Source organism: Mus caroli, chromosome 11, assembly GCF_900094665.2.
Source record: "Mus caroli chromosome 11, CAROLI_EIJ_v1.1, whole genome shotgun sequence".
NCBI classification, from domain to species: Eukaryota; Metazoa; Chordata; class Mammalia; order Rodentia; family Muridae; genus Mus; species Mus caroli.
The window spans coordinates 93504951-93516886 of NC_034580.1; the positions used below are offsets into that span (position 1 = coordinate 93504951).

At 48.7% G+C, this 11936-nt stretch overlaps 1 protein-coding gene across 2 annotated transcripts in view; it reads right to left on the reverse strand.

Annotated features, from left to right (window-relative positions):
* Pip4k2b (phosphatidylinositol-5-phosphate 4-kinase type 2 beta) overlaps window positions 1–11936 on the reverse strand; it is a 31197-nt gene that overhangs the window by 10349 nt on the left and 8912 nt on the right. For both annotated transcript variants that reach the window (XM_021177372.1, XM_021177373.2), the window contains exons 2-4: window positions 8056–8153; window positions 4428–4524; window positions 1565–1717 (exon numbers count right to left, since the gene is read on the reverse strand). In XM_021177372.1, coding sequence (XP_021033031.1) covers window positions 1565–1717; window positions 4428–4524; window positions 8056–8153 — 348 coding nt within the window. The remainder of the gene's footprint in view (window positions 1–1564; window positions 1718–4427; window positions 4525–8055; window positions 8154–11936) is intronic.

The following is an 11936-nucleotide window of genomic DNA, read 5'->3' on the forward strand; positions in this document are numbered from 1 at the left end:
AGAGAGAGAGAGAGAGAGCAAGCACTGGCTGTTTTTTCTAGAAGACTAGGAGAACTGAATGCCTCCAAATCCACAACCCTGCCTATGTTGTGGATTAAAGTCCAGGACTTCTGCTCTAACATGGAAGATCAGGAGTTCCCTTTACCAGGCCTCTATGCCTGGTTAGCAGGTACAATGGTTAACTTTGATGGTAACTTAACTGGTCTGGAAGCATCTACGAAAGAACTAGAGGTGGCTCAGCAGCAGCTAAGAGCATTTGCTCTTGTCCAGAGAACCTGATTCAATTCCCAGCACCCACATGGCAGCTCACAACTGTCTGTAACTCCAGTTCCAGGGGTCTGATACTCACTCCTGGCTTCTCTGGGCACCAGGCACACATATGGTTCATATACAGATAACGGTGCATAGACGCATATGTAGGTAAAACACCCATACACATAAACAAATTAATTTTTAAAAAAAGTACCTAAGAGGCTAGTACAACACACCTGGGGACATAGGATATATATTCCACAGCCATGAGGACATGAGGGCGGACCTAAGAGATGATTTGATCTCCTGATGAACCTTGGTATGAGGCCATTATTGGCAAGTGGGAAAGGTAGAAGGTGGGGGCAACTAGAGGAAGCAGTATCTGGAGCATGTCCCCGAAAGCTGTGTCCTCTAGCCACTTCCTACACCTCCTTTCTCTGCTCCTAGCCTGCCTCTCCCTCACTACACATTCCCAGCACTGTGACACTCTCCTCAAGTGGGACTGAGCTCTTCAAAACCACGAGCCAAAGCTGATCGATCCTTCCTCCCTTTTATTTTTTAATTACACTTGGTTGGTTAATTTTACATGGTACTACATGCTTGTGGAAATCAAAAGACACCTTGCAGGAACCAGTTCTCTCCTTCAACCCTGTGGACTGAATTCAAGTCATCAGGTATGGTGGGTAGACTGGATGAGAACGGCCTTCGTGGGCTCAGCTGTTTGGACACTTGGTCCTCAGCTGGTAGCATTGAGTGGGTAGCTTTAGGAGATGGGGCCTTGCTGGAAGAAGTATGTCACTGCAGGTGGGCTTTGAGGTTTCAAAGCTACACACCAGTCCCAGTTTGCTCTCTTGGCTTCCTGCTTTCAGTTCAAGATGTAAGCTTTCTTTCGGCCTACTGTTCGAGATGCCAGGCCTGCAACTCTACTCCACTATCATGGATGCTAACCCCCTGGAACTGTAAGCCCAAATAAATTCTTCTAAAAGGTGTCTCAGTCATGGTGAATTTCCACAGCACTAGAAAATTAAGTAACAGGTCAGTGGCAAACACCCTTGCCCACTGAGATGTCGCATAGGCCAGGCCCCCAATTTTTTAATTCTCTGAGCTGTTTCTGTCAGGTGTTTTGCCATAGCAATGAGAAAAGGGACCAATGTACAAGGAAATGCCTGCCACTACCAGAGTGGACCTGGCCTCCCCGCCAATCCCCACTGCAGCTCTCTCTTTCCCTCTCCCAACCCATTCTCCTCAGCCCAGGCCTGTGACTCCCCATAGCCGATGGCATTCCACAGCCTGGGCCTGGGCCTCCCCATACCTGGTGGTATTTCTTTAGGATGTTGTGCATCTCGGCCACATCCTCACTTGACACAGTCTTGATGACGAAACGCCGGTCATAGGTGGTGAGGAAGCGTGTGCCGCACCTGCCCTGGCTGTCACTGTTGATAGGTGCACTGCGTGTCACTGAATTCTGAGGGGTCCAAAACAGAAGCAATTGATTTTGATGAGAAACACAGTTTGTTTGTTTCTTTGTTTGTTTCTTTGTTTGTTTCCCTTCTCTTTCCCACAGTGCTAAGAGGTGAACCCAGGGCTTTGTGCATGCCGGAGAAGCACCCCCTGCTGAGCTACCTCTCCATCCCTAAGATTCTGGCTTCAACTCAGAACTTCTACAGACAGACAAACACAGAGGCAGAGGTGCCCAGGGTGGACATCTCCTAGCCCCTTTTTTCTTAGGGTGTTCATATCCCTGGCTGCAATGCTTCTCCAGATAACCAGAGCTGCTCCTACCTTTGACCTGAGAAGAGGCTCTATGTTTGATGTGTGGCATGTCCGTTCTCACCCTGAGAGCTGCTTTCGAAACTAGAACTGCCTCAGTGTGAGGTGACCGAGTTCTCATCTTGACCCTCACAAGCAATATGGCCTCAAGTGAGCTGCTTAAAGTTTCGACACTCGGGACACAGGGAGACAGACCAAGGGGACCACTGAGTCTCTTGGGTAATGGAGTTTAGGAAAGATTCAAAAGGCCCAGCTCAGGAAGCCATGGGCATGGATGCCTCTTTTCTAGGTTTATTGATCCCATTGCTTGAAAGGATGATGTCATCTCTCTTGCCAGTGCCTCCCTCGGGTGGGCCTGCCTCATCTGTGCATGTCGGAAGGCAATGCGAGGGGCTTGTGCTTCCGTCTCTCGTCCTCTGTCCCCCGCTATGCTCAGAGAAGCCCAGAGAGGGTGAGACACGTATATAGGTAAGGGCACGTGGACTTGAGGAGGTAAGATGCAGGGGCGATCCTGCTGCCCAGGTTACTAAAATCACACCCGCTGGAACCTGCTCCCAGGGAGGTTCTTTGCCCAACCTTCCCCAATCTCATGAAGTCCTTCTTGGTCACTTAATTCAACCTCATAAAACCTTCTGGAGGGGCCGGAGAGAGGGCTTAGTGGTTTGAAACATCTATTCCCAGCACATAACAGTAACTCCTACTCCAGGGGAATCCGATAGCTCTGAGTGCCATGGCGCTGGCTCACACATACCCACACACAGACACACCCGTAATTAAAAATAAAACGACTTCAATATAAAGGCCAGGTTTGATGACACACATCTTGAATCTCAGTACTCAGGAGGTAGAGGCATGTGACTCTCTGTGAATTCAAGGCTAGCCTGGTCTACATAGCAGGTGCCTGGTTAGTCAGAGCTCCATGATAATCTCAAGACAAATGAGCCAACAGCAACAACAACAACCCCACCCCGTGAGGAGCCAGCACTGTCTTCCAGGGGCAGCAATACCAAGAGGTCGGGAGTGCGGCATTCGGTAGGAAGGGTGCTAAATTAAAGAAGCCTGTCCTATGAGTCCCCAGCCCAAAAAAGGTGAGTAGGCTGTGTCCACCAGGTGTCCTCTCTCCCTGCCTGGCCCTGTAACAGTAAGCCAGGTGGAGACAGATACACAGCCCTGCCGCCTTGTGTGCAGCATCTGGGACTCCCGAGGACTGTGAACACATGAGCTAAGTGTCCCCTCCCCGAACAGCAGCCTTGTTGCCCTCATTTCAGCCTTGAGCACGTCATGTGCCCAAAAGGCTATTAGAGGCAGGATGCAGACAAGGAAAGGATGTGGTGAGACAGCCCAGGGACAGGGGACAAACCACAGGGGAAGGAACAGAGCCAAGACACTTGGGGTGGCAGAAATGGCAAGACATTTTCAGAAAAGCAGACTCCATTCAGGTTCAGGGTTTGCTCTCAGCAGAGGAGCTGGAGGGGACCTCAGGACTTCTCAGCCATGGACCTTCCCTGCGGCTTAGGTCCGAAGCAAGCCTGGCGTGTGCTCTCCCCTCCTTCCTCAGGACACTAATAGCTGCCTGTGTGGCCTCCAGAGTGGGGGGAGGGGAAGGGGAGGCTCTCATCTCCAGACCCTGTGAATTCTAGCAGGTTCACAACAGAGCTTTCTGGGGTTTAGGCACTTGTTTTTGATCCCCGCTGTGGTATCAGCACAGGTGACTGAAAAAAGTCACTGCTTAAGGGCAAAGAAAACCTCTACCTTCACTAGCAGGCTGTGTGCCAGGAAAAGAAGGGGCTCTAAGCGCAAGGTAGAGCCGGCGCAGAGCCATGGCTGCTGAGTCAGACTCTGCGGCCCTGACTGACATTCCCCATAGGCCAGTGGCTTCTAGGACAGGATCATGCTCTGAAGGCAGCAGTCGCCCGTCCCCACCCCCACCACCGGGAAGACAGGGGGCACGCTCAGGAGTGGTGCTCTAACTTGCCAGTAGGGTGATGTAAGTTGCTACCCCTGATGCCTTTCTTTGCTAATCTGTCTTACCTGCTTTTAACAGGCCTAGTTGCATGCACGCTCTATCTCAGTCAGACTACCAAGGAAGAGTTCTTCAGTCTAGACTGCACGCGTCAGACGGAAATAAAGCTGCTCCCACACAGCAATCTCCCGCTGCTCCCCCCACCCGCTGCTTCCCCCCCCCCCCCCCCCCCCCCCCCCCCCCCCCCCCCCCCCCAGGCAGGAGCATCCTCTAAGGCTCCTACAGGCTTACCAGTCCTGGTCTGCTGGCACTAGGCGTGAGCTTAGACAGGGAGATGCAGTAGCCCAGGGACAGCTGACACTCTGACCCCTGCCCATCTTGTGGCTTCCTGACCCCCACATCTCTGAATCCCCCTGCTGTGCCAAGACAGCTCTGTACCTACCTGGTAATCCTGGTCATCGATGCCAAACCTCTCCCTGAGGTTTCGGAATACCATGGGGCAGTACTCCTTGAACTTGAAGCGGCTGGGGAGATTTTCCCTGGAGGAAGCAGACACAGGCTTTGTGAACCACCCTAACTCAGCCTGAGCAACACCAGATCCTTCAAAGTGTGGCCTGGAGAAATTCTGGAAGTGAGTCTCAAAATCTGCATTTTATTTTCTCCCTTCCTTCCTTTCTTTCTGTTTGATTGTTTTTTGTTTGTTTGTTTTGGTTTTTTTGTTTGGTTGGGTTTTTTTTTTTTTTTTTTTTTGAGGTCTCACTCTGTAGACCAGGCTGGCCTTGAACTCACCCTCCGCCCACCTCTGCCTCCCGAATGCTGCCATTAAAAGAATGTACCGGGCTGGAAAGATGGCTCAGCTGTTAAGAGCACTGACTGCTCTTCCAGAGGCTCTGAGTTCAATTCCCAGCAACCACATGGTGGCTCACAACTATCTGTAATGGGATCTGGCGCCCTTTTCTGGGGTGTCTGAAGACAGTGACAGTGTACCCACATACATAAAATAAATAAATCTAAAAAGAAAGAAAGAAAGAAAGAAAGAAAGAAAGAAAGAAAGAAAGAAAGAGAGAAAGAGAGAAGGCACCATCACATCTGGCAAAATCTGCATTTCAACCAACACTGTAGGTGATTCTAGGTAGGTAGAGCTTTACACCTCATCTCTGTAAGAATCGTCTAAGTGTACACTTGTCACTCATATGTCTTTGTTTGTTTGTTTGTTGGCTGTCCTTAAAACTTAAAAAGAACAGTGTATCTCCCGGGAGGTGAGACCCAGCATCTGCAGGATCTAGAGTGTCCGGAAAGATCTTTCTTACTGAAAGGCCATTCATTCTTCTCTGGGATACTGCCATGCAAATATCCTGAGGAGAGTTATGTCCAAGGAGCCCTGCCTGGATGTCCAAAGATAAAGGTGGCTTGACGCAAGTGTTCATACGTAATGCCGGCAAGCACTCAGGGGGCTAAGATAGGAGTGCTGAGAGTTCAAGGCCAACCTGAACTTCCTACTAAGTAATAAAACACCCTGGGGCTTGTACTGAAGCGGTCTTGAGTCAGCTGACTAGGAATATGAGTTTTTTAGTTTGTTTGTGCTTTTTGTGGTTTTAGGGATCAAGCCCAGGGACACACACACACACACACACAAGGCTACCACCGAGTGACTTGCCAGCCCTGGAATAATCACATCTTTACAAAGCCATGCTACCTCTTAGTCAAGCCCAGACTCCTAGACAGAGAGAAAGCCATCCAGAAACGAGGCTCTTCCCCACAGCCTCCGTGCTAAGTCTGGACTGAGACCCTCTGGCTATACCACAAGGCCAGACTTCCCGAAAATCAAAATAAAAGGCCCCTCCTGCAGCCTCCCTACACATCTTCTAGAACAGCTCTGATGTCTACCGCACATCACACCTGGGACCACTGAAATGAATGGCAGCAAAGATGAAAGACAGTTACATACTAGGGTGTTTTTCTCTGGACCAAGATGCTCATGGGATGGGAAACCCTGGATGGGAGCTGTATGATGTCGGCCCTGGAGTCCTAACTTCTCAAAGAGCAGCGCCCACAGTCAGAACTTGGTGCTCAACATCACTACCCAAACTTCGCACTGGTGACTTTGCAGCTTTTTGGACATCAGACCAATGTCTAGAAGTTGTCTCAACATCTTTGGAGACCTTCCAGTGGCCATCTCTTACCTAGCACCACTGAGGATCTATGCTAAGCCAATTTTTGTTTGTTTGTTGACACAGGACCTACTGCCATTCCTTGGGGACACTTGGGAGGTGGCTGTTCTGAACACAGACAGTTTCTAGAACAAGATGTCCCTACCTACTCCGGCAGAGAGAGAGGCCACTAGGAGATGCTCTGAAATTAAGCTTTTCCTGAAAATGGCGGGCTAAGTCCCCCAGCTGGTGAGGAAGGACAAAGGACGGCAGAGCCCAGGGGGAGCATGCAGAATAGGGCACCATGGGAGTGCCAAAGGTTTCTGGTGTGGCCCACTGTGAAGAGTAAAACTAAGGCTGCAAGAAAGGCTCAGAAGGCAGGAGTGGGTGAAGGCCTGGAACTCCAACACTGAGAGGTGGAGACAAGTGGGCTGTCAAAAGGTCAAGGCGCCACACTGAGATCCAGCCTAGGCTACGGGAGATTCTGTCTCAAAGCAGCAATGGCAGCAATAATAAGAAAAAGCTTCGAAGGCAGGTGTAGGCTGCCACATTTACAATCCTAGCATTCAAGAGACTGAGTCAGGAAGACTGTCAAAAGTTTGAGGCCAACCTCGTCCACACAGTGCTCAGACCACTTAATCCTAGCTATATATTTGTAACCCCCAAGCTAATGAGGCAGAGGCGGGAGTTCCCTGAAATTCAAGGCTAGCCTGGTCTACATAGTGAGCCCCACATCACCCTACATAGACAAATCCTGTTTTAACAAACAAACAAACAAACAAACAGGGGCTGGTGAGATGGCTCAGTGGGTAAGAGCACCCGACTGCTCTTCCGAAGGTCCGGAGTTCAAATCCCAGCAACCACATGGTGGCTTACAACCATCTGTAACGAGATCCGACTCCCTCTTCTGGAGTGTCTGAAGACAGCTACAGTGTACTTACATATAATAAATAAATAAATCTTTAAAAAAAATAAAATAAAATTACTTTTAAAAAACAAACAAACAAACAAACAAACAAACGGCTTAGAGTAGATCCTCAATAGGTAAGAGACAAACACTGGAAGGTCTCCAGAAATGTCGAGACAACGTCTAGAATTGGTCTGACATCTAAGAAACTGCAATGTCACCAGTGAGAAGAGTTACTTTGGGTAGTGATGTTGCGCACCCAGCTCTGCCCGTAGTTTATTCTATCCCACATTGGTGGGAGAACAAAAGACTTGGCTAGCCAGGCGTGGTGGCGCACGCCTTTAATCCCAGCACTCGGGAGGCAGAGGCAGGCGGATTTCTGAGTTCGAGGCCAGCCTGGTCTACAAAGTGAGTGCCAGGACAGCCAGGGCTACACAGAGAAACCCTGTCTCAAAAAACAAAACAAACAAACAAACAAACAAAAAACAAAAACAAAAGACTTGGCTACATCCAGACCAGGAACAAGCCCAGTAACTGAGGGGACAACAGGGCCCTGCTGCAGCACACTAGCTGCCTCAGCTCCCAGAAGCTCACTTCTCTGGAGCTGGTCCTGGGTGGATTACCTGGGGTGCCCAGCCACACACCCCAGGGGACACTGGAGGTAGGCTGATACAGAAGGGAGCCGGGCATGGGGAAATCACATTTTTTTTTAATTTTTAATATTTTTATTACATATTTTCCTCAATTACATTTCCAATGCTATCCCAAAAGTCCCCCATAGCGCCCCCCCACTTCCCTACCCACCCATTCCCATTCTTTTGGCCCTGGCATTCCCCTATATTGGGGCATATAAAGTTTGCAAGTCCAATGGGTCCACATTTTTTAAATGCATCTTCCAGGTCCATTGGTCAACTCTGCCAACAAGTGTAGTTGTGACAGTGTCAGGAGCTTTAAGGAAGGAAAGGACTGTCCACAAAACCTAGCCCCTCCTCACCCTCCAAGAGACCACTCACTTATTGAAGAGATGATTGTCCACCTTGATCTTGCTGTAAGCTTTGAAGTCATCCGGCATTAGCATGACAGGAACAGGGACATTGCTCAGCTCATTGATCTGCAAAGCAAGGGTAAAGAGAGAGTCTCAGCCAGGAGGGCCCAGCCTTGGAGACAGACAGACAGACAGACAGACAGTACGGAATGCATCCCCCACCTGTCCAGAGGCTCTCCCTGTCTGCTGCTGCTCGTCTCAGACTCACCTCCACCTGTCCGAGTCTCCTCTTCCTGATAAGGAAGGGTTCCAAAGGCACCTGTCTCCTGCCTGTCCCCTGAGGCTTCCTCAGGCCTAACACCCATTTCAGTTAATGCCGATAAACCTCGTGAGCCTGCTGGACTTCAGTAGGCAATGCCATGTGCCTGATCTTTCTTTTCCGATGCTGGAAATAGAATTCAGAACTTTGCACATACCAGGCCACACTACTGATTGTGCCTAGTGAAGACTTGACCTTTGGGGACTCCACGATGGCACTCCCATACAGGGCAGTTACTCAGAAACTATTTGTCCACTGTAATCAATGCATAAAGGAATAAATGCCCTCCAACCTCGGTGCATACTAAGTGAAGCCCTTTGGTTATCTTAATACATGCTGAGGGTTCTTTAAAGAAATTAGCTCATGGCAAGAAAAAAGCAGGGTGGACCTGAGTGGGTGTAACTTGTATCTCTGAAGGATTAAATTGGAAGTCATGGGGTGTGGTGTTGCAAGCCTTTAATCTCTGCACTCTAGAGTCAGATACAGGCAGGATCTCTGTGAGTTCAAGACCAGCCTGATCTACAGAGCTCCATAAGACCATGACTCAAGATATATATATACAGAGAGAGAGAGAGAGAGAGAGAGAGAGAGAGAGAGAGAGAGAGAGAGAGAGAGAGAGAGAAAACAAAGTGAGCAGGGGAGTTAAACATCTGGGCTCTGGTTCATTTTGATCCCATGAGGAAAGCTGGACCAGTTTTTCATGCAACAACCTGCTTATGCTGAACTGGGAACAATGCTTTGCCTTAGTGCAAATAAACACACACAGGCACACAGACACACCCACCCACACCCGGACACACAGACGCACGCGCAGGCACACAAGGCCTGGGCAAGGGAGCTGGCTCCCCCTTCGTGAGTGGATCCTGCACTTCCCCATCGTGTATAGTCAATTAGTGGTCTAATTAGCCACAGATGTCCTCCCCCATCACAGCAGAGTATTTGACATTTGACCCTCAACCCAGTAGCCACTAATGCATTCAGGATTTACAGAGGAAACCTAAGTCATGACTTAATGGACTGGGGGTGAAGGGCACAGCCCTCTGTCTCCCAGATCCTCTCTTCGCAGACCCTCTATTATCTACTCGGGCCCCATGTGGCAGGAAGGGGATATCCTACAGTCATTAGGACTCCATCAGGAGTACAAATCGGGGAACTGGCATTTAATTTGCTGCTGCTTTTATGTTCTAAATCTTTTTTACTTAGAAATGTCAGATGATGGAGTAAGTTTCAAGTTAATTGAGCCAGTGAGCCACTTTCCCAGAGTTAGTGAAAAGCCCAACACACTTATGGAGTGTGAGTGGTGTGTGTGTGTGTGTGTGTGTGTGTGTAGAAAGAGGGAGAGGAAGGGGGAAAGGGGGAGGAAGAGGGAGGGAGAGAGACAGAGAGCAAAAGCACGTGTGCAATGAGGGAGCTATTCAACAAATAGCAAAACCAAAACCTTGATAGGAATAATAGAAAAGCAGACTCTAGGTAACTGTGTTTACATGAAACTCTAGAACAGGGATCTAAACCTAGAAATCCCATACTACAGCCTGTGTGGGCTGCGGACGGCCAGGAATGAAAGGGACTGAGCAGACGTGCCCTGCCCCCACCCCCAGCACGGTGGCATATCTTTTTTTTCCTTTTTTTAAAAAGACTTATTATTAGCCGGGCGGTGGTTTAATCCCAGCACTTGGGAGGCAGAGACAGGCGGATTTCTGAGTTTGAGGCCAGCCTGGTCTACTGAGTGAGTTTCAGGACAGCCAGGACTACACAGAGAAACCCTGTCTCCAAAAAAAAAAGAAAGAAAGAAAGAAAAGAAAGCAGTACATAAGTACACTGTAGCTGTCTTTAGATGTGCCAGAAGAGGGCATCAGATCTCATTAGAGATCCACCACGTGATTGCTGGGATTTGAACTCAGGACCTTCAGAAGACCAGACAGTGTTCTTACTCACTGAGCCATCTCAGCAGCCCACAGTGGCACATCTTTAGAACAGTCCTAGCACTAGGGAAGTTTAGGGAAGTGAAGCTCTGAGTTCCAGGCCAGCCAGATCTACAGAGCAAGTTTCAGGACAGCCAGGGCTACATGGAAAGACCCTGTCTCAAAAACAACAACAATAAAAACAAAAACACACAACACAAAAAGAAGCAGCAGCACGTCCCAGGATAATAAAAATAATCGGAGACCAGGAGTCGTGGTTGTGGCAGGGGCAGTGGCACCTGCCTGCAATCCGCAGTACTTGGGAGGAGGAAAATCAAGAGTTCAAAGCCAACTAAGCTACATGAGACTGTGTAAAATAAAACAAAACACAAAAGGCTGGGCAGGCTGGGCATGGAGCTCCATGGCAGACCATTTGACAGGCATATAGAAGGCCCTGGATTCAATCCCAGCACTGCAAAAATAAATACAAAATATAAAACAAACAAACAAATAAATAAAACCTATGTCGATTGACAAAGGTGGTTCTGTAATTCCCAGCATCACTCACTGTGATGCCCTTCATTGGCTACACCTTCCACGGTCAAAAGATCAGCTGCATGGCTGGTGATCGAGAGAGAACCTGATTGTCAAATCCGGGCCTGTGGTGAGAACCGGTCCACTTCCTTGCTCCTCTGCCATCAGACAATTCATGGCTATCCCACTTCCTTTGGCCTGACATTCCAAGCCTCGCTCTACAAGTTAAAGAAGAAACAGGCGCCCAGACGGCTGAAGCGGGAGGACCTGAAGTTTAAAGCTAGCCTGGGACACCCAGAAAGATCCTGACTTAAAGACAAGAGTGAGGTGGGTGGGATGCCGGGAGACCTGGCAGTTGGGAGACAGGAGGGTGAGTCAGACTATAGCAAGCAAACATCGAAAACAAAGGGGCAAAATGCCTTTAATTCCAACACGTGGGAAGCAGAGGCAGGCAGGTCTGAGTTAAGAGACCAGCCTGGTCTACACAGCCAGTTCCAGGCCATCCAGGTCTACACTGAGGTGAGGCTCTAACAAAACATAAAACAAACTCATAAAAACACGGAGGCCCGACAGGGCTTGATACTTCTGGAACTATATTATTATTATTATTATTATTAATGGCTTGTTTTTTTTTTTTTAAGACAGGATTTCTCTGTGTAGCCCTCCCTATAGACAAGGCTGGACATAGACAATTCCTTAGGAATCTGCCTGCCTCTGCTTCCAGCACTGCCTGGCACAGCTGATTATTCTAAGAGGACCAGGCTGAATTGCTCTAAGAGGAACTTAGGGGATGTTTTACTCATTCATTCTCTGAATCTTTTTTTAAAGCTTTATTTTTTTTAAAGATCTATTTATTTTATGAATATGAGTACACTGTCACTCCCTTCAGGCACACCAGCAGAGGGCATCAGATCCCATTGCAGATGGCTATGAGCCACCACGTGGTTGCTTGGAATTGAACTCAGGACCTTCTTTGTTCGGAAGAACAGCCCTAAAGAGTTCTGAACCTCTGAGCCATCTCTCCAGCCCTAAAGCATTGGAGGTTTTTTTGTTTTGTTTTTTGGTTGGGTTGTTTTGTTTGTTTTTGTTTTTGTTTTGTTTTGTTTTTTTGTTTTTCGAGACAGGGATTCTCTGTATAGCCCTGGCTGTCCTGGA